The following is a 24,537-nucleotide window of genomic DNA, read 5'->3' on the forward strand; positions in this document are numbered from 1 at the left end:
GTTATAATTTGTTTTTTTTTACAAATTTATTTGTTCTTATCACTCCTTTTTTTTAATATAAGGACACTTTAGTAAATTTTTAATTCATTCGATAAAATGGAAGCAATCGATGGATTGCTCGGAAAAAATCGATGTCTCTAGAAATTACTCAGCATTGATATATCGAATAATCATCGATTTTTGTTCCAGCTCTATAAACTTTGGTTCTCCTAGTTATTCGAAATCGAATCGAAAGCCGAGGAACAACAAACAAAATCTTTACAAACTGATTGACGGCCGTTCCGTGTTCCGTGCGTTTGTCATTCCAGCTGAAACACTGGATTTCGTTGCGAAGTGGGAAAAATAAAAATCAGTGCCAGTCGATAATCGAAAGAACTGTTCCGTGCCGAGTTGGAAGAAAGTTGAAAGTAAGTGGAAATTGGAACTTCCAATGCGGGTCACTAGGAAAGGAAAATATTTACGCTGCTGAGAGGATGACGTGAGCAATTTGTGAGAGTGAAATTGTCTCTCTTTTCTTGGGGACCTTATTTTGGATGCTCGACAATGTGCGTTTTGGATTCTCGCTCCTCAAGGCTTGTTTACATAATCACCATCTCCTCCTCTGTTTATTCCCCTCGGCAAACAGCTGCTGCGCTGCCGCCTCTTATCGATTTTTTCTTTCATTGCTTTTTGCAGCCGGCAAGACGACGCCATTAATTGGCTGTCGCCACGTCATGCTCGTCGTATGATTATTCGTGTTTCAACTTGCTGCAGGTGCCCCCCCTCCCGCCTTCTCACTCTCTATGACGCGTCATTGGGGCCGCACTATGCCCTGCGATCGTATGATTTCCCCCGGCGCAACGTCATTCCAATGGGGCAAGTGTTAGTCACTGCTCCACTTTCCAAAGCGCCTTTTACCGTTGCTCGCGTGGTCGCTCTTTTCCAGCGAACCACAACACAGAGAGAGGAGATATAGTGTGAGGGAGAGAGCAATGCGCGTGTTTGGCGAGATCACACGCACTATCAGAATCAGCTGTTTGGGCTCCTCAATGAAATTCGTATTTAATGCGTAGGCGAGTACGAAAGAGATAGCCATAGCATTGTGCAATACTTGCAGACAATCTTATCTCTTTATCGAACGCTAAAACGCTATAAACATATAATTAGGGTATCCCAAGAACGTGGCTATAAGTAAATTACAGTTCCCATTCCCTAAAAGATAAATCCCAAGAGCATTCTCCCACGTAGCATCCAAAATCACAGTTGACGTCAACTCAATTTTTCGGTGTTTGCCGTCCACTACTGATAAGCCGTCGCCCAAAGGTTATCACTGCCAATAACGTGTGTATAACAAAGTACACCCCACATTCAGTCTATTATTGTCCACCGATCGCAGCTTATCAATGGCGAAAACACTCGCACGCGCGGAGATTTGAATAAAGCTTGAGATTCTCGTATTTCGAGGCTTTAGAACTGTACTTTCAACCTTTTGCTCTTGGTCAAAAACGAACGAACAGTCAAAAGGCAAACTCCAAATCATCTTTGTCCAGAGTTCTTTGGATTGTTAGAAAGCTTAAACCCATACTACGTTGCAGAAACTCCACAATTTTTGAACGATACAGTGCGTAGTCCTCAGAGTGAACACATTAAGTGAAACACGTCCGTCGGATGATCTAATTTAATAAATCATTTCAAATGATCTGAACACATCCGGCTTTCGTGTTGACACGAAACGAAATTGATTCTGGTTATCACCATTTAACAATTAAGAGTGCATATTAGAAAAGTTATTCTTAAAAGTATATATCAGAGAAGTGTTCAAAATATTCAATTGCTTTTTAGTGTTCATTGTGCGACTTTTGCCAGAAAATAATGAATGTGTTGAACTACAGTTTCATGTTCAAAAATTAAATTTCACAAAATTTTTATATTTATAAAGTTTACTCATAATGACGCATTAGTAGGTAATGCAAACATCATGAAGCAGTATATAAATATACCATAAAGCAAGATGCTGTTGTAAAACAATATCGTGCCATTTTGTTATAAATTGTTTAAGTGCTTGCACAGACTTGATTCCTAAATAGCTAGCCTGACCTCTGTCTGGGGAATAGTATATAATAGTATAAGAACCTAGTATAAAGAAATAATCCCGTACTGATAGCGACTTTTGCCTTCCATCCGTTTTGCCAGGCTGGCAAGATCGGACCACCCGATTATCAGGCCTTAACAGTGTTTGCTATATACTTACTATAATTTAGCATGGCTCGTCTTATCGCTATCAATAGTGAAACACGGCTCATTTCCGCCAAAAGCATTTATCGTGTTTCGATACTCGCAATTTCAGTGCAACGGAAGTGACCGTCACTCAACAATATTGTTCATTTTCAAGATAAAGTAACAGCAGGTAGTAGAATCTTATCTTTCACCTGCTTTTACTGCCCGGTAATCGATTTTACGGGTCCCACACTTGACCACTTGTCCACCACCCACACGGTTTAAATTGGCACTCTCTTGCTAGTAATGTTTACGTTTAGATTCAGTTCGCTGGAGGCGGTTCTTCGTCATTGCTTTAAACATAGAGACATTACAGTAGAAACTCGTAAGGGTGACCCTTTTTTAGTATCGTTTAGCATTTGACGCATTATATGTTCTTATGTATTTATCTACTAAATACTACTTGAAACTTATAATATACCTGTTAAAAATAATCATGATAAGAAGCGATTTAATATACCGTGCAATCGTTAAATCATTTTTATTTATAATCTTAACCTATTTGACATTATTGACTTATAGCTTCCCTGTTTAGAACACAAAATAAACTGAACTCATAAACTGATTTTAAAATAAAACAAGAAATAAATACATGTGGGAAATGACTCATTGGAAAGATTTTCCTTGAGTAATTTTTGGAGATGTTAAATAAAAAATAGTGATTATATCATTCCTGCATAGTTCCACATTCTTATAGTATTATTCATATGTAATATGTTATAAATTGATAATAATAAGAACTTGAAAGTTTTTTAATATCGACCAATGACTGTACTCGTATCGTACGACGTTCACTTGTGACGTATCTCAGCTCAAGATTGTTAAAGTATTGCCTGAAATTCGGCTTGGCAACAGAATTACCATGTCTAAGAGAAATTATATTTGGTTGGAATTCTTTTCGGACTTTTATCGCTTGAACTTGAACTGAAAGCAACTTCAAGTGACTCAGATCTTAGTTAAACCCGCTTTGGGCATGGCAAAACTAATCCCCCAAAAATAACACTCTGCACCTGATTTGGAGTCTACAAGTGGAATTTCGCTATTCGTTTTGTTTGGGGATCTCGAGATAAGGAAAGAAACATATAGAAATCTCTGACGTATTCCCAATGCCAAGAATTATTCCGAAGCAAGCCACATACATATGTAGCTATATAGATAAATAGATATGTGTGTCATGATGAATAAACATGAGAAATCGTTTGTCTACCTGAAAGTATTATTAACCACGCAGCAGACAGCTGACCGCACGGTGAATAACTTTGCCAATCTAAAAATAGTTACAGTAGCTCTCACTTCAAAAGTTAGATGTAAAGTAGGAAATCTTCTCTCTAAGAGCGTTTTTCAAACACTCCTAAATATAATTTATTCAAATTATAGAATTGAACTGAATAATAATCTCTGGACTTATGACGATCTTGTTCAAAAATTTTGCGCATAGCATCGCTATTTTTTGGCACAAAAACTTATTTTGGACGACCTTCAGGAAATTCGTCATTGAGTGACCACAAGTATTTTCCCGGTAGCTGAAATATGAATTAACTAATTACATGTTTATCTTAGAATTGATTTTAGTATAAGGGGGTGGGCAGAGGGGGATGGCCTCCAACTTTGGCCGATTGGGTCATCGTGTCTGCCTCACGTGTTCAGTCTGCTCTTGTTTACGTAAAGTGCACCGAGCGCCACTCGGAACTAGTTCTGCTGGCCACCTCGCTCCCCAGCTGCCCCCATTTCTTAATTTGCTCATCTCGCTCTGCTCCGAGAATACTACGTGTCTATTATTACCGTCTTGTTGTTGTTTACCAACTGTTTCAGTTGCGCTTTATTTCTAGGGAATTTCTGTGGTTCGATTTCGATGCGCGTGGCGAATTTAATCATCCGTTTGGCAATTAAAACTGAAATCGATTTGGCCGTGGCTCAAGTTCGAAAAGAGGGGCGTGGCAGGGGGAATAGGAGGTAAAGTAGGGTCAGATGTCGCATGTTGTCAGCATTGCCTTGCAACTCGAATTATTCATAATGGGGTTATTTAAAAGTTGTATCTAATTGCACAAAAAAGGTGAATGTCATAAATGATTGGATAAAAAACGATTACCTTTAGCCAAAAATTGTTTAAAACCACAAAATGATTTTGTTTATGCACAATTGCATACGATTTCGAAAATAATTTTGTTTATATCATGAGTTTGGCGGATTAATCCGATTTTATTTATAAAACGTTTAGTAAACAAATTGGTATAAAAATGTTTGATTTTTTAAGATTAAAATGAAATCGAGAATGTGAATGTAAATTGTAAAAATGATGCATAGGAAGTTAAGATCACTTTGTTAAAGTGAAAAATGAATACTAAGGGGAACCTCGATTTTAAAATGTTGATTGATGTTTGCAAGTTGCAACTTTCTATTCGTATATACTTTCTAATTCTTCATGAGGGGATCTTCTCTTTACAAATGCTATTATAAAAAATATTGTATTGGACTAGTATTTCTTTTGATTATGATTGCATTTATTTTAACTAACCTTTCATTTTTCCTATCACTTCCAGCTGAAAGTCACTTGAATCTCTGTTCCTCCGTCACTGTGTTACGAAAACGTTAAAACTGCCGCTCCCAAACATTCGCTGCGATGGCCACCTCATCGATACTCGCCAAAAGCACAATTAACAGCACCTCGCCATCGGCCACGCCCAACAGCACCTCCTCCGCCTCCACATTGACCACCAGGAAGCGAACCTACGAGACAGCTATTGCCATGCCCTCGTCCAGCGTCACAAAGGGATCGGAAGTCCAGGAACAGCGCACAAATACTCCCAGTCTGACCGGAAAGTCTAAATCGACGGCCGGCCAACTGGAGAGTGTGCTGGTTGTCAACGAGGGAGCCAGTGAGCCCACCACTGCGGCCACCACCCTGCGGGACAGCACGCGCACCATTTCACAGAGCGACGCCGACGACGGTGGAGAAGCAGCAGCAGCCGAGGACTCGCTGCCCACCATTGCCGGCGCCTCCACCTCGGATTACCTCAGCGGCGTCAAGCGCAAATACGTCCCGCAGCAGCAGTCTTCGCCGGATCCCCTGATGGTTCCCGCATCTACCTCGCAACAGTTCTTCAAATGCAGCGATGCCTCCGATTTCGCCGTAAGAAATGGTTTTGAAATAAAAAGATCATATATAATAGATGTCATTTCTTTCTGCAGACTATTTGCAAGCCGGCTCCATTCTCCCACGATGAGGAGGCCATGCGGGAGCGCGAGAGATGTGACTACACAAAGCGGATCACCTATCAGATGGCCCGCTCAGGACAGACGAACCGAAGGGTGAGGGTCTACGCCGATGGTATCTACGATTTGTTCCACCAGGGCCACGCCCGCCAGCTTATGCAGGCCAAGAACATCTTTCCCAATGTGTACTTAATAGTGGGAGTGTGCAACGATGAGTTGACCCATCGCATGAAGGGACGTACTGTGATGAACGGCTTCGAACGCTACGAGGGAGTGCGCCACTGCCGCTATGTGGATGAGGTGAGTTCTCTCCGCACTCGAGAAGATTTATCACTATATAAGTGACATTTCTGCCCTACAGATTGTACAGAATGCACCCTGGACGCTATCCGATGAGTTCATTGCCGACAACAAAATCGATTTTGTGGCTCATGACGACATTCCCTATGGAACCGATAGCATGGATGACATCTATGCTCCACTGAAGGCGCGTGGAATGTTCGTGGCCACGGAACGCACTGAGGGCGTGTCTACCTCGGACATTGTGGCCCGTATTGTGAAGGATTATGATTTGTATGTGCGTCGTAATCTGGCCAGAGGCTATTCGGCCAAGGAACTAAACGTTTCGTTCCTGTCCGAAAAGAAGTTCCGACTGCAGAACAAGATGGACGAGCTAAAGTCGCGCGGCAAGCGGGAACTATCTAAGGTAAAGGTGGACATCATTACCAAGTGGGAGGAGAAGTCGCGCGACATCATTGATACTTTTTTGCTATTGTTCGGACGTGAGAATCTAAATCATTTGTGGAACGAGTCAAAGGGCAAGTTGCTGCAGGCGCTCAGCCCGCCAGGCAGCCCATCGGGATCTGTAAACGGCGATGATACGGAAGGCGGCGAAGATTACAGCGAAACCATTGACGAGTACTTGGAAATGTCCGAGAAGTTAAGCGAGGGAAGTGGCAGCAGTGGCTCCTTAAATGGCAAGCAAAGGCCGAACCAACAGCGCTCCTCCCTGGCCCGCCGCAGTTACCAGAGCCTGCAGAGTCGATCACCAGTTTTGGATGCTGATGGGGACGAGGGTGCAGACTACGAACGGCGCAGCGAGTGATTCTAGTGTCGGACAGCCCGACCTTTTCTTCTTCTCCTACTGTCTTTGATGCTATTATAGATCGACTTGTTTGCAACTAGTTCGACGGCACATACTTGATGCCCTAGGATCCCTTCCCAGGCTCTACGAACTCAATTCTATTTACTCTACCCTAAGAGGTACTGTAATCCCCTAGTTTTAGTTGGCACTCGTTCTCCTCCTTCCTCCACTCCACACCACCTTCCCATCTCCATCTTTGAGAATCGAGGGAATCCTGTAGCTAATTCAGCTGTGTGTGGGACAAGCAACCAACGCAGAAAAGACTCATTTTTGTATTAGGCACTCGGCGGATTGTGCATAAAATCGGCGCCGCAGTAGTTCCAGGTGCCGAAAATATCTAGAAATATTTATATTAAATTATTTCGCATAACATAAAACTAAGTTAACAACACAACAACAAAAACACCAACCAATATAGAGAAACCCAAACAAAACGCATTCGGAAAATATAAAAAACAAGAAAAAGTTGGCAATAGCTGAATTATTGCAAATGCTTTGTTAAATATTTTTTGAAAAATAAACATTGAATCGAAAGAAATTAGATGATATTTATATATGGCTTATTCAGTTTTAGGAGGTATAAAGTGCAATTTACTAATCAGTATTCAGCTAGATATTTGCATCATACAGAGAAGCATGTACAGTCGAATGTTTCTCCACCAATTGCGCATTCGATTTAGCCGCTATTTATGGCAATTGCGGAATTCTTGTACCCGCCGCCGATGATGAAACCGTTTGCCTTGATTGGACACCCATTCCCTCGCAATTAGTGGCCCATTCACCGGCTGGAAGCGGTTCACTGATTTGTTTAATGGCGCTGCGGTTTATATATAGATGCGCGCCCATCGCCTGATCGGACCCGTGCCAAGTCAGGCGACCCGCCGCCGCTTCCTATTTCTTTGCGCCTCAATTTGCAGCAATTGAAGTCGAACGATGAATCCGGCCCTAAGACTGAGACTACGACTAGAACCGCTACCAGGTCGTGTGCCTCGCCAGCCTCCGGACTCAATTGTATTGATTCGCCACCAGTTGCCGCCAATTTATTCTGATCGCCGCTAGTGCGCAGTTGGCGGACATCTTTTCCTCAGATTCAATCCTCGACTGAGTAGACCTAGCCTAGTGCTCTATGCCGGCTCTGTCTCAATTTATATAATCAGTCGTCCGGTTGAAAGCCTCTCGAGCGGACCTCTTGTGTCGTACTTAGAGCTTCGTATATTTTTTTGTAAGAAATGGACAAAATGCCGGAAGAGGACGATCTCTCCCCTGTGTCGACAGCTCCAGCCACGCCCACCTCTCCACTCGAATTCAAGATGTTGCCGCTGTTTATGGATTTCGAGGATTTCGTAAGTCTACCATTATAATATTTCCACTTCTAGAGCTTAATGGCTTTGCAAGTTATGTACATATAATAATTGTTTTGCAATGATCCGGGTTTAGGTTTATTGTTTCATACTTTCTCCTCCAATCATTTCCAGAATATTTGTCAGCCAGCTCCTTTTTCGTATGACGACAAGGCCTTGTTGGAGCTGGAGAGGTGTGATTACACACAGAGAATCACCTATCAGATGGCCAGAGCTGGGAAAACGACTCGTAGGGTGCGGGTATATGCTGATGGGATCTATGATCTTTTCCACCAGGGCCATGCCCGTCAACTAATGCAGGCCAAGAATATATTTCCAAATGTATATCTCATCGTGGGCGTGTGCAATGATGAACTGACTCTCCGGATGAAGGGGCGTACGGTAATGAATGGATTTGAGCGGTATGAGGCAGTCCGCCATTGTCGCTATGTGGATGAAGTAAGAGCTCAGAAGGATAATTAAAAGACCTGTAAAATAACATTTGTTAACCCACCTAGATTGTACCTAATGCTCCTTGGACGCTGAACGAAGAGTTCCTCAATGAGCACAAGATCGACTTTGTGGCCCACGACGACATACCTTATGGAGCTGGAGGCGTAAACGACATATACGCTCCCTTGAAGGCAAAAGGGATGTTCGTGGTCACAGAGAGGACGGAGGGCGTATCCACCTCAGACATCGTCGCCCGAATCGTAAAGGATTATGATGTATACGTACGCAGGAATCTGGCCAGAGGTTACTCCGCTAAGGAGCTCAACGTTTCTTTTCTCTCAGAAAAGAAATTCCGCTTGCAGAACAAGATGGACGAGTTAAAGACACGTGGCAAGCGGGAGCTGACGAAAGTAAAGGTTGACATCATAACCAAGTGGGAGGAGAAGTCGCGTGAGTTCATCGATGCCTTCCTTCTACTGTTCGGGAGAGAGCGACTCAACAACCTGTGGAACGAATCCAAGGGCAGGATCATTCAGGCTCTCAGTCCACCGGGCAGTCCGAGTGGCTCCATAAACGGAGACGATCCAAATGAAACAGAAGACGGTGAGTCCGAGGAAGAGTACATGGAGCTACCGCCAGAATATGGAGTAGGTACTAGGGGTATCAATAACCGAAAACAGAAAAGTCCCAGCCAGATTAAGCCTTCTCAAAACACCTACGATGAAGTGAAAACGGAAGATGAGGATCCCGAGTACGATCGACGCCACGATTGACGACGAATTTGGCTTTAAATTTCTCTCCCTTCCCTATCCTTTCAAATGTAAATTAATTTGTTTGTAATTTGTTGGAATAACGCCATAATGGCAAGTAATTTTCACCATTGGAGCTACCAAAAGGAACGACTCGACCAATACAATCAGGGGTCGGTTTAATGTCATTCTACACACATTTACCAGTTAATATACATTCGGAACTATTCTAAAAAACGTACATTTTATAGTTCATTTGCTGCCTTTATTATATTGGTTTTGATTATGTATAATGTGAATATAAGTTGGGTTAAATTATAGATTAGCTGAATGATTTTTTAAATCCTCTTCAATGAAAGAACAATCGTGATTGTTATTTGAAATAACGTTGAAATATTTGCATCAAACTAAAAATTCAATTAATATTGAAAGCTTCATAATCCAATTCATCCAATTATTTATGGAGCTCTGTTTATACCCATGGCGAACAGGGGAACCATCTTTTTGCCCTTGGCTTTCTTTTGCTTCTTGGATTCAGCAGGAGCTGCTACATTGCCTTTTCCAGCTCCTACCTTAAGCTTTTTCTGGTCTAAAGCTCCTTCTAAAAGTTCTCCCAGACCCCAGTGTCCTAGAGAACGCTGCTCGCAATCGTCGTCACTGGTTTTAGGACCCGAAACTACTCGCGGCGGCGGTGGTGGAGCTGAGCGGCCCCAGGCGCCAACCTGAAAATCCAATGATGCAGCATTACTGCCAGGCGAACCACTTCCAATGGAGGGCCATAGCTCCTGTTTGGGACTGGAACTTGCCACAGTGATACTAGAGTAACGAGAGCCACTATCCTGGCTGTTAATTGCCGTGGGTACAGAGCCACTGGGAGTGGGCAAAGCTTCCTCAAATCCGCACTTTAGAGAAAAACTCATTAATATTCACAACCATATTGCAGTCAATGGAAACTTACAGTGGGAAACTCATGAGATGAGCTTAAGTTGAGGTTAGCTGCGCTGGCAATCAGTTTGCCCATCTGGCGGTCATTGATCTCATTTATATGTTGTTCCCGCTTGCGCTCCTCACGATCCCGACGCTGGCGCTCCTTCTTACGATGAAGAATATCCTCTGTAGAAAGAAAAACACTTGGCTTAATGGCTGAAATCACATAAACCGAAAAAGTGGACTTATACCTTTGAAGAGCCTGAGTATTCCTCCAGAGACAATCGGTGGTTGTAATTCAACTTCCACAACAGAAAACTGACAAGTCAACGGCAAATGGCCAAGACAAGTAAACTTGCGTCGATGGTCCTCGTCCATGGAGTGCTGTTCCATCTGTACGATCTGTGCATCGATGAGTAGTGGCCCAAGATCTAAAGTGCCATAGCATGCTTGGAGCATTTTCACATTCAAAGGGTGCAAAAAGATGTTTTGTCCGTCGTTGGACTGATAGAAATAATAGTACTTGTTATGGTTGTTCGAGGAGTAGCTCAAGTTGCTGGATGCCTCTCCTGATGAGATAGAGGCATCGTCTGGCTTCTCAATATCATTCTTGGTTTCAATATCTAGGCAAAGAGTATGCGGTATTTCGCCTTCTTCCTCTCTAGGATCAGGTTTTTCCAATCCCAACTTTTCGCCTCGCTCCTGAAGCATCACAAGCGCTTGCTGAATAAACACATCCTCTGGACAGGACACATCCGATTCGGCTAGCAGTTCGCCACGCTCCCTTTCGATGATTGTGCCAACATCTGATCGCTTTGCTATTAAGAACTTGGAATAGCGTTTGGCCTCTTCTCCAGCGGAGACAAATGGGAAACGTTCAATGGTTTCTCCCAATCCTGCAGCATGTTTTTCGATATACATGGAACCCTTGCGGCGACGCATTAACTGGAAAGTAATCCTTTCGCCTACTTGCAAATCCATTTGCTGTTCGATGGTGCAGCTCTTTAGATCCCCCGCGTGGATGGCGTCGTAGCATATGGGGCACTTGCGCCAGGTTTTGTCACTCAGCGAAAGATAGTGCAGCAAGCAGGGCCAGCAATAAGCGTGACCACATCTAGTAAGCTTGGCAGCCACAGGTGGATACAGACAGATGGGGCACTGTAACTCCTCCGTGGTCTGGATGTTGATCTGCTCTATATAGCTCCAATCGATAAGCGCATCCGGCGAGCCATTCACTTGGGCTTTTGCACCCAAACGAATAACGAACTGGAAGTTGGCCTGCAGAAATTGCTCCTTGTTAAAACGCATCTTCCGGCTGCCCAGGCTGTGATGCTGCTGGTACTGATGGTGATGGCCTCGCTCCAGTTCCCTTGGCACGCAGTGGAAGTTAAGCAGATGGTTCAGATTCTGCTTCTTACTGCCCTGTGCGTACACAGAGTTCAGTTCATGGTCAAAGTCACCGCTACGTTGGTAGCCGGCGCCAGCGTAGGCTAGTCGGGAGCTGCCTGGAGTCCCGTCTTGGCCGCGAGGTGCAGGGAAATCAAATGCCCCGCCGCCTCCGCGGGCCCTCGGCCGCTTGTCCACATTGGGACGTAGCCTGGCGGGCTGCTGTGGCTGTTGTTGTTGTTGCTGCTGCTTGGCGCTGCGCTGCTGTTGCTGCTGATCGTTGCGTGGTGTAGGAAGCTGCTCTCGTCGGCGGTTATGTCGCTGCTTGTTGCTGTTGGCATGTACGTCTGTGGGGAAGTGATCAATATTCAGAGTTGTAGTCATATATAAACATAGGTTTTGGGATCAACTAATATGCTAAGAGTAAAGTAAAAGTAGGCAGCACATACCACTGGACTTCCGTTGCGATTCACCAGTCGAGGACTTGCCATGATGAGAGGATTGAGGTTGCTTTTTGCTGCTGCTGTTGTTGTTGTCCATCGTTTTGGTTATTATTGATGCACTTGTGATGGGGATTAATTGTACTAGTATAAAAGCTGGGCAGCTGCCAATGGGCAGCTAATTGCGTCTTGCCTTGGTCTCCACACGGAGTGCGTTGAGCAGGGTATTCTCGTTGCGGATTCATGTTTACTGAGCCATGATTATCCAACGGGTACGACTAGAAATAGTACTTGCGTAATATTTCCAAAAAATCAGTGCGGCTTTCGCGAGGAAATGCAGTTAAATTCGAGGCGAAAGTACTAAAAAGTACTTTGATTTGCGGTTCGTATAGCTTATTCTTCTTCTTTTCTAGCAGTTGTTTTTCGCTCTTGTGTTAGTCTATGAGTCGTATTAGTATTAGTTGCGGTGGTCGTATTGGTGTGACGTCTGAAAAGGTGTGACGTCGGCGCTGACTGCTTTTTTTGGATCTAAAACTCGACCTTTCATACAATTTCCACTTGCCAATTGCACACACGCTGCCGGAACACGGTCACTGCTGTTTAAGTGCTTCAAGTTGACGTCTCAAACTCAACGAATTTTGACGGAAAAACCAAATATCCTTTGGTCAGGGAGAAAAAGCATCCGCGATGCCCTATACAAAATGGCTGACTGTAAGTGTGATAGTGGTGGGCTTTGCCTAGGTCGCGACGTTTAACGATTAAAGTTATCGCATAAAAATAAATAATTACAAATAAAAAATTTCAATCAAAAATATTTATTAAGTTATATTGCCAAAATTGTATCAGAGTATTCAATTTATTTACAATACCTTTTTTTATTACGCATACAAAATTAAATTTATAATGTTTTCGTTAACTATTGGTAAATTGGTCATATTCAAAAGCCAGTGTTGAAAAATACCGCTTAGTTATCCATAGAAAATGTCATCTCAATTACCCAAAGTAAGAATCACTCAAACGAAACAGCTGATTTTGTTATCTGCTCCGCACTTTGATCGGCCTTTAAATTAGTATGTTAAAGTCAACATTCCAATAGATCCATCAAAATGGACTTTCGAAATGCTCGTGCACGGCAGCCAGAGATCGTAAGATCCGTGCAGAAAGATGCAAGGTACACAAACGAACTGGCCGAAGATTTCTCTGATGTCCTCCGTCTCACCGGTCCTCGGAACTGGATTAAGTACAATCAGATGTGCAGACTACTGGCGGAATTGAGTTACCATGGGTTCGCTTCAGCCAATAGCCTCCAGACACTCGGCGAGGAATACACGGGGATCATACAGGTCGATGGAAACTACAAGCAAATCCCTAGTAGAGTTGTAAGTGAAATAATTAGTTTTTTACCAAAATCTTTCTGAAATTTTTAGTTATTTCTAGCTGCAACTGACAGCTATTTTCCTGGAGTTTGGCGGCGATAGCTTGTTTCAGCGACTGCTGCAAAAATTGGATTCCTATGTGGCCAACCACGAAGAGATCCGACCCGAGGCAAAACTTCAGCTTAAGAAGATTATACAGAGGCTAAGGCAATCTCCCAGCTATGTAAAGGCTCTGCACAAGTCGCTTTTCTACTTAAACTCTAGCAAATACCAGCTGTCGAAGCGCACCACAGGCATTAATTACGTGCTCATCCGACACTGGCTACAGCCGGAATTCTCGCTGTACGGTTACAAGATCCTAGGAGTGATCACATTCCTGCAGGTTAGCGTTTCGCTAGCCATTAGTAGTTGGGACACCTGGCGGGAGCACAAGCGCCAACAGTTAGAAGCGATTAAGCAGTCCGGAAAAAAGTTCCTGCAACGAGGGTGTAATGAAAAAAACTCAGATCCAGATGCCCCTCAGTGCATCCTTTGTCTAGAGCCACGGTCGAATAGCAGTTTAACTCCATGCGGACACATATTCTGCTGGAGCTGCTTGCTCGAGTGGCTAGAGGAGCGAGATGAATGCCCCTTATGTCGGGAGTCGCTAAAGAAGTCACAAGTGATAACACTACAGAACTATGCCTAAGATCGGATTAAGTTTGTTACAGATTTGTATAATCTTGTAAGCATGTTTTGGAGAATATTTTTTTATAGTACATGTATCAATTATCTACATTAATGAAAAAGGATCTTAAGCATCCATATTTTTATTGACAAGAACGTTTATTTTTTATTCGGAAATCTTTAATTCATAGGGATCCTAAATGTATATGAATAATGTCTTCGTTTTATAAGATTCTTAACAAAGTTATATTTTGTTATAAAGTTATAACCTTACAAATCATTAATGTAATTATGATATATATATTTTTATAAAAAAAAAACCATACAAATGGCGTGTACTTAACAAAATAAAATGAAAATTCGGAGTTAAATAAAATTTTCATCTGCCAATTTGAATTTAAATATAAATTTTAAGATACAGCACAATTATTTACCGTTTTATATCATTTTTAGATTTATTCAAACAAGTCTATGTACATTCAAAGTGCTACAATTTTCAGGCCGACATAGTCGGCAAAACTGTTTACGCGTAAACTAGGCAATGTGTTATGAATTCGACTTAATAATACTTATTTACAACATACACTAGCGGTGATGAAACAGTCAGGGTAAATAACCTAAATGATATCAAGGTAAACGGTGCGATTAAATATCTGCTTCCTGCGGCGGGACTCGAATGCGGATCGTGCCTCGGAAGGGGATTCAAAAGCCACTCGAGTATCTCCGGTGGGTTTCCCTTCATCATTAAAGCGCCTTATGATGTCATCTGGACTTAGCTTATAGTCGCCGAAGAAACGCAGGATGTCCTTTAGCTCAGCCTTGAACGGAACATTTCGCATGGCGACCACACATCCCGGGCGACTGAATTTGTCCGGGATTATTGAAGTTGTGACGGGTACAGGGGAGGCTTGCTTGCTTTGACTTTGAATGCTGGGCGAGATTGAGTTGATGCTCAGAGCAGGATCTGGTCGAGCGAAGGGATTAAAGTGCTGTTTAACAGGGGCGTTGGAGCTACCATTGCTGTTATCTTCTCTTTCCAGGGATACCTGTCGGTCCAACTGTTCTGGTTTCTGATCCTGCGGCTGATCGAAGCGACTCGGTCCGCGACGCCGTGATGACTGTGATCCCTGACCTCCTTCAGATCTTCCGCTACCTCCATTTCCACTACCGCCTTCACTCGTATTGCTACTTTCCGTTTTCCTTGGGCCGTTACCTCCAGGAAAGTAATCCATGAAAGGCTTTTTCATCTTATCAGCAATTTCCTGCGGTGTTATTGCAACCACTCGCAACCCCCTTCCTCGAAAGCGTCGATTGTGGAACTCCCTGATAGCGTGTTTGCAACTAATAGGATCAGAGAACTCGACAATAAACTCGCCGGAACTCTGGTTTCGATCATTAAAAAGTTGTTCGATGTGCTCAATACGTAATTGTTCGAGAGAGAAGAGTTCACCCAGATCATTGACCCTGGTGGCATACTCGCAGTTGTGAACACGCACAAAGACATCCTCTTGCCTGGGACGCTGGAGGCCTCCTCCGCCTCCATTATTATTTTGGAAGTTCGGTCCATTGCCATTGAGATTTCCGTTGTTATTCATGTTGCAGTTGTCATTCATATTGAAAGGGAAGTTGATTCCTCCGTTTTGCTGCTGAGGTGGCATGTTAAAAGCATTATCAAACTGAGACATCATGTTTGGATTCATGTTGTGATTTATATTCGAGACCATATTCATCTCTTGCTGATATTGCTGTTGCTGTTGTTGCTGCTGCTGATGCTCCTCAACCTGGCGCCTTCTGGGATCACCAGCGAACCTGTTGTTCTGATTGTTCTCCTGCTCCTGTTGCTGCAGTTTCTGCCTTCTTTGCTGATCCTTTAGGAGTTCATCTCTCTGATCTGCTTCCTCCTTGAGCAGCTGCTCATTGGCTCTGCGCTGCTTCTCCTTGGCATTCTGCATCTCCGCCTGACTGCTGGGTCTTACCCTTAACTGCCGGAACCCTATAAAGTGCTTGGCTGTATCCTGCAGAGCTGACTCAGCCTCAGCTTCCCTGGCAAAAAGAACAAAGGCCACACACTCGCGTCGATTGTTGGGACTGGGGCTTATAAGGATGTCCACAACGGTGTAGCTGGCTGAGAACATCTTCATGATCTCCTGCTCGGTGGTGAGTTCTGGCAGATCCTCTACATAGAGGACATTGGTAATCGGTGTGGGCGTGGGCATAGTAATCTCTCCTCCATCGTTCCGCTCTCCACCGTTGTGATTACTACTACCCCTGGTCACCTCGTTTTGTTGGCGATTAGCACGTTCCTCTGCACGAGCGAATTCATCATCGTTCACAGGAGTAATTTGAATCAAGCGATCACGCAACATTGTGTTGTTCCGCTGCACAGCTTTCTGGGCACTGGACACCCGGGAGAACTCCACATACGCTACTCCAGTGCGTGTGCCATTTACCATCATGATTTTAATGCCATTGTGCGGAATGTACAAACCCTGGAAGTACTTTCGGATGTCGCTGTATGAGGTACTTTGGCACATGCCACTAATTCGAATGTAGCAAGTGTCTGCTATCACAGTGGGCGAGTTGCGCCCTCCTGGAGAGCTGCCAATGGAAGGCGACGCTTTGGAAGTCTGTTGTTGCTGCAGTAGCATCTGCTGTTGCTGGAAAAGCTGAGGATACATCTGTGCATAGGGATTTACGCTGGCAAAGGCAATGGCCTCGCCTTCGGTCTTGGCAGGCTGCACTTGAGCCCCACCACCGGTAGCCACTTGCTGCAATGCAGCTAGCAGCTGAGCATTGGGATTACTCGGAGCGAGATTGTAGTTGTTGGTCACGTTGTTTGTAGTGCTACTTGTGGAATAGCTTTGAAGTGAAGGTAGCACCGATGGAACATTCAGACTCAAGCCCATGTTGAGACCCAAGCTCAACTGATTTTGTGGTGGCTGAGCCCAGGGAGATGGCACCGCACCTCCACTAGCAACTATCTTCGTTTCCCTTTCCGGACTATTGTTCTTCCGATCAGAACGACGTTTGCGGCCTCGTTCACGTTCGCGTTCCCTCTCCCGCTCCCTATCGCTATCATCAGAACTGGAGGAGCGGCTGCGACTGCGACCTGTCACATCGGAAAGCGTGATTCCGGCCTGTTGCTGGTAGGCCAGAAAAGAGGGAACCCCACCTGTCGGGGAAACTTTGCTTTGAGCCAAGAAGCTGTTCAAACCCCCAATAATCGGTGGCATTGGAGGAGCTGGACTCGGCTTTGTCACCGCAATGGGAGCCACAACAGGCATGGGGACTGAAACGGCTATTGGAGCGGAGGCGCCTTTCCGGGCGGTCTCTATAACCTTCTGCATCTCGGCCCGCGAGGAGAGCAGAAGGCGCACCTGGACCTCCATCAGCTTCTCGCGATCCTTCAGCATTGCGCAGCGGGCATCCTCGTCAGTGCTATTAAATTTTTATGAAGATAAGGAGAGAAAAAAGGCAAAAAATCAGGGGAGTTTCGAAATTAGGGGATATTTGAAGCAATTTTTTGGGATTCGGAAGCTTTTTCCCGGTTAGTTTTCCCCGTTAGTCGTCAGCCAGTACATTTTATGCAGTCAAAATAATAGCACCATCAAAATGTTTTCAAAATAACCGATGTAAATATTTTTGCTCAAATTTGGCTCAGATACATATCTACAAGAATTTAACATTCCAACGTTGATTATCCTAAGAACCTAATCAAAGCAATTGTAAGCTCTACAAATCTTCTTAATATTGCTATTGTAGAAGATCGTGCTTCCATTCTTCTTTAAATGAAGCAAAACGTTAGATAAGACAACATTCAGAGACATTTATATGACTTTCATAATATCTATGTATATAAAATTAATTATATTCGTATAAGATTTCGCTGAGTTTTCTACCATCTTAATGTAGTCTTGATGGCTTTACAACAAAGTTCTTAACGATGATACAATCACCTATAATTAGAAATCTTAGCTCGTACTCAACTAGTTCCGTTGGAAATAGATATAGCACGGTAATGATATTCTAACTCGAATGCACTTGCTATGGGAATATCCATTTTCTAACAAGATTTATCGACAACTCGAATTCTTTTTCGTCTGAGTAGTGGCAGTACGTAAGGCTAAGCAGGTGGCCGAAAATGTCCTTTTGTACTTACTTCGCTCCCATCCGAATGGTTTATATTTTTCAGTTTTTTGACTGCTTTTTATTCAGTCAAATATTTATATACACCATTGACAGGGTTTCTCTTGTACCATCTTGTATCATACCTTTTTACAATTCTTATTCGAGAACCACATTGATGTCCTATCCTTTCAATAGTTTATGTTCTTATAGTTCTTTAGTAACGTAAGTCCAATAAACGAAATTTCTCGACAGAAGTCTTGATATGATACATACGAAGGCAAATTATTAGAAATTGATATTACCTTTTGCCTTAGTCCATGAAACTGTTTCCAAACAAACTTACTTGGCTTGAATGAAGATGCAAGATGTTGGCTTTTGTAAGTTCTTAGTGCTATTATTTTGACTGATGCTATCGATACATGCTTGGAAAGAGCCCGACAACGACTCAGGAAAGGCTCAGGCCCTAACCCAAGTCCAGACACGCTGGAGCTCCGAGATTGCTATAGGTTTACTTAAAGATCAGATTGTGGCTAACTACCTGAAAGCGATGAAAGCGTCGCCCATCTCGCCGCCGATAATGTGGACACCGCCCTCGGGAATCGAGAGGCCCGAGAAGAAGTTTCGAATGTCGCGTGCATTGGCCGTCCACGGCAGATTTTGTAACCGAATAATCACACTCATCTTGATCAATCAATTGATTTGATTAGTTATTTATTTTCTTTTCAGTACAGACAGAGGGTTAACACTCTGGCTTTCCGAGATTCTTCACTGGTGCTCTGCTTCCATAGACAAATAAAAGATCCTTCAGTTCGATATCAGATGTCTATCGGCATTCATTACAGATGACCTAGTTTCCAGTAGACTTCCGAATCTGTAACGATAATCGCATACTTATGGAAAAATTGCCAACAAAATCAAGTGTCTTAAAATATTAGTCATCATACTTCATTTAATTAGGGATTAGAGAGGTACAATGTCTTTGAATATCTATGTTTTAAACCATTATTCTAAAATTAATTTAAATTGCCAATCAATAAATGAATCCATTGAATTAACCCTACAGGTGCTACCCATCTGTTTGCACTTTAAGACACAAGCTAATCTTTTAACTTTAAACACTTAGTGTCAACTACCAATCATGTTATATGGTATTACGATATTAAATTCATGATTTTATTAGGCTAATAAATTGAAATAATATTAATCCCTCACTCTCTCCCAAACCCGGCGGATTAACTTTAGATGTGACACTAAACGAAATATTTGAAGTCTGTCCTTGGATGCCGGCGGCTTCAGATCGCTTATCAGACATCATCACACGCATTCGTAAAGTCTAAAATATGTGTTTCCGATATCACCTATTTATTAGAGACAACTTTCTTGAGGGAAAAGCTGGGCGCCGCTCTGCTCCTGATTTTATCTCGAGTTGATCGCTCGATTGCACACACATTAGGCACTCCACTTCATGGATTCGCGTAGCAGTTTCTCATGACAATCTCTGGGTCTGACCAAGACGATCGTGCGTTTCGGTATTGCGTAAGACGACCAGTTTGTAACAAGCTGGGAGCTCTCCTTAGCTTTTAAACAAAATTAAGGTCTTTTTGAGGACTCACTTACCGGGACAGCTGGTGACCTTCGCACATGATCTACCAAAGACTGAGATATTCAAAAGAAAAGCCAATTATCCCTACTTAAGGTGTAGGGGTAGAAGCCACCCACTGGAAATGTCTCATGCTCCACGATCATTAGTTCGCCTCAATTTCCTCATTAGTCGCACTCAATTATGTGTCGCTTAGACTGCTCTGTGTCCACTGGAGGATGAGGAATCGACTGATCGGGGGCTTCGGGCTGGAGGATCGGCAACTGCTTTCCCAAAACAGAAGTGGCTGGAGAAAACCCGTTGATCGTTTTGGACGTAATGGGAAAGCGATTATGCAGCTTTAATTCAATCGGCGCTGCTAGTTTTGTGCTTTGAGCTAATGCGATTGGCTTGCTGTCGGTTTGTTTGTGTCTCGGTGTCAAAGACATTAGATATCCAGAGCCGGGGAGCTACAGGAAACCCAAACCGAAACTCCTTCCGCCTGGCTATATAAAAAGCATTGTTGGCATCTCGGACCGGCAGTAGGAAAATCGTATTGACCGCGTTACCGTCTCCGCCGCTGCCGGTCGTCATCAATCCTCATCGCAATTATCGCATTCATCACGTCATCGTAGTATCGGCATCGTTAAACGATCGGATCAATTGATTGATCGATCGCATGTGCGACGGATTAAAGCAATGAGAAATTCGACTGTGAGTGTTCGATTTGCCTAGGATCACCCTTAAAAGTGTGCCATAATTTTTAAATGATGCTCGATCCTGCTGTGATTTCGAGGCTATCCTCGGATTAACTTATTGATCATATCTGGTTTTTATAAACGTATATTTGTTTTACATGAGCAACTTACTGTAGGATTTCCTATCGGACCTTCACTTCAACCAATCAAAATTCAACTATTACTTATCCACAATGTTACACGCATGCCATCCAGTTGATCTCTATTACCGCTGACTTTGACATTCCAACTATGTTCATTAAATCCTTGTTTTTCTTTAAACAATTTTAGAATCGCTTGATAGTCTTACCAATATCAAGATCGATTCAATTAAATGTTAGACTATTAGAATATCATATAAGTTGTTGTATATCATCATTTGAAAATCCGTTTAAGTGTTAATATAACCGACAAGTTAAACTATTCTAGAAGCCTTATTAAAAAAAAAAATACGTTTATACAGAACTATGGCATTATCATAATTATTTAATAATATGATAAATGTAACTTCTAGTTATACACTGTGAGTTTCGTTTATAACCTTTATGTTCCCCATACTAATCTTCAATCCAGAATGAAGTGTCAATATCAATTGATTTAACTGAATTAGTCACTTGAGAGTATATACTGAAAAGCGAATATTCCGCAGATACCTCGCTTTCAAATAATGGCCGCTTTAGGCCTCCTTCTTTTGGTCGGTGTACATGGGACCACGATAATCAGCATCAAGTACCCGGAGAAGCCCGCTGAAGTAATCGTGCCGCAGCCGGCCAAGAGGGATCTCAGCCTGAGCTACGCTGCCACCAACATCGACTCCAAGGAGGGAACTCGCGTGAAGACCATTACGGTGATCAAGAATGTAGGAGGCATTTCTGCACCCGAAGAAGCTGCGGCTTTGGGGTCTCCCGTCGTCGGCGGCCACAAGCAGCAACCGAAACTGGCCATCGATCCAACTCTGCACAAGAGCGAGGAATGGGCGACTGCATTCCGGGATAACTTTGACTCCTACGGATCACTGCCCGATGTGCCCGACATAGACGACCTATTTGAGTTTGTAAATCGAAAAAAGCAAGAGGGTGAGAAGAAACCAGAGGCCGTGCCCAACCAGGGGGAGAAAATTCCAAAGGAGGTAGTAAAGCCGGCGGAAGAGACTACCACCAAGAAGGCGGCTGCCAGTGAGCAGAGCGAAGAAGGGATTAGCCCCAACGGCAACATCGATAGCGACGAGGCTGTCGTCGAGAAGATCAAGGGCGATGCCGAACTGTTGCCGCACATCAAGCAGGCCAATATCTTGCGCCTCCAGGCGGCTCAGGCCCGATCGGGAATTCGCACCAAGGAGTCCCTAATCGCGGTCAATTACTCCACGCCTATGCACCAGGTGAGCCAGTACTTCGACAACTATGTCCAGGCGGTGCCCAATGGCTATGACTACTCCAAACCCTGCGGCGTACCGCCTGGAAATAGTATCCAGGTGACCACGCCCTCGGGCCGTACATATGATATACCCCAGAGCAACAGCAGTGGCACTGGCGGAGGCAATCACCCGTACTTGGCTCCGGCGCTCACGAAGAAGACGCAGATTCCGCCGAATACGGTGCAGCCTCCGGTTCAACAGCAGCCTCCTAATTACACTTCCGTCAACTCGATAGTGCCTCCCATACAACAACAACAACCGCAGGGCAACACGAATATTCCACAGCAACCTCAGGTGATAACTCCTCCTCCTCCAAGCGGAGGTATCCTGCCGCCTCTGGGATCGAGCGGGATATCCACCAGCCAGCGTCCCTACGTGGCGCCCAGACTGCGAAACAACGGTCTGGGCATTAATCGATCGCCCAGCAGCGCTCCGGGAGGTCCCGTTCCGATTCCCGGACAGTCCGGCGTCGTGGGAAATCAACCGCAAATCCCGAACTACCGTACCGGCAACTTTGCCGGAGGCCAAAACCGTCCCAACACGCTGCGATCGCGTGGTCTAAAGTATTGAGAACACTAATAGGTGTCAAAGTTATAGTTCTTAGAAGATTAAATCAAAATGTGGCAGTTTAAAGTAACAGAATTCAAAATCTTAAATTTAAATCATATATGCATATAGGACATCATCATCTTGGTCATACCATTTATAGTTGTAAGAATATATTTTAAAATTGAACACAATTTGATTCGTCTTATAATATTATATTTTAAAATTGAACAAAATTTGATTCGTCTTATAATACTATACTTATATTTGACAGTGATACGTTATTCTCGATCAAACAGTAATTAAGATTATTTAATGGTAAACGTTATGAAAATAAATTAAGATGTTGCTAAGGCAAAAAGTGTTTGTTTCCCTAAGTGACGTTATGGCTTCCATGGCTTCCCATGTTGTTTACATGTTTTTTGTTTCGTTATTTAGCAAGGTTACAAAATCTAAATCTAGCTTTATAAAGTAAAAAAATCCTAGGTAGACATATGCCCTTTCTTCTTTTTCTATTATCCAAATTAGTCCTTCCGCTGCATCCTAAAAATATTTTTCCAGCCAGCTTTATAGGGTACATACATAAATTCTAGGTAGATAGATCCCCTTTCTTCTTTTTCTATTATCAAAATTAGTCCTTCAGCTGCAGCCTGCAAATATTTTTCATTGAAGTCTTGTTCTATAGATACACTTTTATAATGCTGCCATGTAACACTATTATTTTGCACGCCGCTGTTCACCTAGGTAACACTGCCGAAATTTGGTCTGATTTATGGTCTAGTTCACATTAATCTACTACATTTTCCCCTCTAATCTTAAAAAGGAATATGGAACGAGTCTGCTTGTGCAATACTTAACTGTACTTCGGACTACAAATATGAAAATTAAAAAACCACATCGAATTCAGCGAAGCAGAGCAGAAAGAGGAATCTGCTAAGTACCAGCCACAAATCAATACTATTTCACACACTTCTTACTAAATGTTTCAACTAAATTTCACTGTTTTTCCTCTTTTTCTCCCATGCTGTGTTGTTGTTTTGCTACTTCGCAGTTTTTGTTGTGCAGCATCTCCACAAGAAGAAGCGAAACGTACGAAGAGGAGAAGCGGAAGGGTGTTGCGTCGCAGTTCTAGGTACGAGTACTTGATTTTTTTTATTCAATGAACTTTTACTCACCACGGAAACCATACAAAACGCAACTTATTCTGGACCACCAATGCCAAAAATCCAACAAAAAGTGCAGAAAGACAGATGGATTCGTTTGGGCTCAATTTATATATATTTATTTTGATAATGCCTGCAGTTGATCGGGCTGAAAATTGTAATTTCCCTGGCAGAAACAAAAATTGAAATGCTGAGCAATAGTTTCTGCGCGTGTGTTGGTGACGGTGACAAAAAACAACATGGCGAACTTGATCAGTGTTGCTGTGGGACAATAGTTTTAAAACACCACCGTTTCGAGAACACTGGTCAGACTGTATGGAAAATATTAGGGGCTTTATTATTTGTGACCTTTTTTTTATTAGAAATTTAATTTAAATTGCAACATATGGACAATAATGGAAGGAACAGCACACACTTTAGAAAAAGGATATTACATGTACATTATTAATATGAGCAAAAACTTATGCTACGCAATGCAATAGGTTGCATAGGCTGTAATAATTTTCTAAAAAGTAGGAGTCTTTTAAAGTAAGGTTGTTACATTTGAATACGGGGCAGAGCGAACACATTTGGTTTTAAGTAAACGACTACTAAAAAATACCATTCGACGCAGGACTGCCCTGCACATACCTTAAAACATATGGTTCGGTATTTCTTGTGTATTGGTATGCAGATTCCCGTGTATGTTAAAATGTCTGTTAAAAATAAGTGTGACCGCGCTGGTGCATATTTCTAATAACCTGTGTTGCCGTTTGGTCACACGGACCCGAATCGCGCGTAATTACCATTTATATTGCTCCGCTTTCCTTCGCTGTTTTCACACCCACGATCCGCGAAAAAATCCCAGGAATTGGCTCCGGTGTTCACGAAGAAGACCCAGATTCCGCCGAATACGGTGCAGCCTCCGGTTCAACAGCAGCCTCCTAATAACTCTTCCGTCAACTCGATAGTGCCTCCCATACATCATCATCGTGGTCACACCATTTATAGTTGTAAGAATATATTTTAAAATTGAACACA

General features: G+C 43.1%; 6 protein-coding genes across 7 annotated transcripts; 4 read left to right on the plus strand and 2 right to left on the minus strand.

Moving 5' to 3' along the window:
- Nucleotides 1–192: 192 nt before the first annotated feature.
- LOC108102860 (choline-phosphate cytidylyltransferase A) lies at nucleotides 193–7,151 on the plus strand. 2 transcript variants are annotated; one of them, XM_017208062.2, is made up of 4 exons: nucleotides 193–407; nucleotides 4,797–5,386; nucleotides 5,446–5,769; nucleotides 5,831–7,151. In XM_017208062.2, the coding sequence occupies exons 2-4, from the start codon at nucleotides 4,877–4,879 to the stop codon at nucleotides 6,572–6,574; spliced, it is 1,578 nt and encodes a 525-aa protein (XP_017063551.1). In that variant the 5' UTR covers nucleotides 193–407; nucleotides 4,797–4,876; the 3' UTR covers nucleotides 6,575–7,151. The 2 variants fall into 2 exon arrangements, with proteins under 2 accessions (XP_017063551.1, XP_017063552.1); XM_017208063.2 differs by lacking the exon at nucleotides 193–407 and adding an exon at nucleotides 1,376–1,600.
- A 562-nt stretch (nucleotides 7,152–7,713) lies between these two features.
- On the plus strand, nucleotides 7,714–9,396 carry LOC108102844 (choline-phosphate cytidylyltransferase A). The gene is made up of 3 exons (XM_017208036.1): nucleotides 7,714–7,956; nucleotides 8,089–8,412; nucleotides 8,472–9,396. Exons 1-3 carry the CDS (start codon nucleotides 7,843–7,845, stop codon nucleotides 9,177–9,179), a joined length of 1,146 nt encoding a protein of 381 aa, XP_017063525.1. The 5' UTR covers nucleotides 7,714–7,842; the 3' UTR covers nucleotides 9,180–9,396.
- Nucleotides 9,397–9,398: 2 nt separating this feature from the next.
- Nucleotides 9,399–12,633, minus strand: LOC108102842 (RING finger protein 10). Its single transcript, XM_017208035.1, has 4 exons — nucleotides 11,918–12,633; nucleotides 10,334–11,815; nucleotides 10,114–10,268; nucleotides 9,399–10,057 (listed from the first exon to the last, which is right to left on the minus strand). The coding sequence occupies exons 1-4, from the start codon at nucleotides 12,006–12,008 to the stop codon at nucleotides 9,614–9,616; spliced, it is 2,172 nt and encodes a 723-aa protein (XP_017063524.1). The 5' UTR covers nucleotides 12,009–12,633; the 3' UTR covers nucleotides 9,399–9,613.
- A 266-nt stretch (nucleotides 12,634–12,899) lies between these two features.
- Nucleotides 12,900–14,308, plus strand: LOC108102826 (peroxisome biogenesis factor 10). Its single transcript, XM_017208015.2, has 2 exons — nucleotides 12,900–13,287; nucleotides 13,346–14,308. Exons 1-2 carry the CDS (start codon nucleotides 13,015–13,017, stop codon nucleotides 13,970–13,972), a joined length of 900 nt encoding a protein of 299 aa, XP_017063504.1. The 5' UTR covers nucleotides 12,900–13,014; the 3' UTR covers nucleotides 13,973–14,308.
- A 151-nt stretch (nucleotides 14,309–14,459) lies between these two features.
- LOC108102824 (putative uncharacterized protein DDB_G0277255) lies at nucleotides 14,460–23,782 on the minus strand. The gene is made up of 3 exons (XM_017208013.2): nucleotides 23,530–23,782; nucleotides 18,617–18,949; nucleotides 14,460–17,388 (listed from the first exon to the last, which is right to left on the minus strand). The coding sequence occupies exons 2-3, from the start codon at nucleotides 18,757–18,759 to the stop codon at nucleotides 14,568–14,570; spliced, it is 2,964 nt and encodes a 987-aa protein (XP_017063502.1). The 5' UTR covers nucleotides 18,760–18,949; nucleotides 23,530–23,782; the 3' UTR covers nucleotides 14,460–14,567.
- Nucleotides 18,966–23,532, plus strand: LOC108102825. Its single transcript, XM_017208014.1, has 2 exons — nucleotides 18,966–20,371; nucleotides 21,044–23,532. The coding sequence occupies exons 1-2, from the start codon at nucleotides 20,357–20,359 to the stop codon at nucleotides 22,376–22,378; spliced, it is 1,350 nt and encodes a 449-aa protein (XP_017063503.1). The 5' UTR covers nucleotides 18,966–20,356; the 3' UTR covers nucleotides 22,379–23,532.
- Nucleotides 23,783–24,537: the final 755 nt, after the last annotated feature.

The sequence above is a fragment of the Drosophila eugracilis genome, unplaced genomic scaffold (assembly GCF_018153835.1).
Source record: "Drosophila eugracilis isolate 14026-0451.02 unplaced genomic scaffold, ASM1815383v1 contig_2088, whole genome shotgun sequence".
In the NCBI taxonomy this organism is placed as follows: Eukaryota; Metazoa; Arthropoda; class Insecta; order Diptera; family Drosophilidae; genus Drosophila; species Drosophila eugracilis.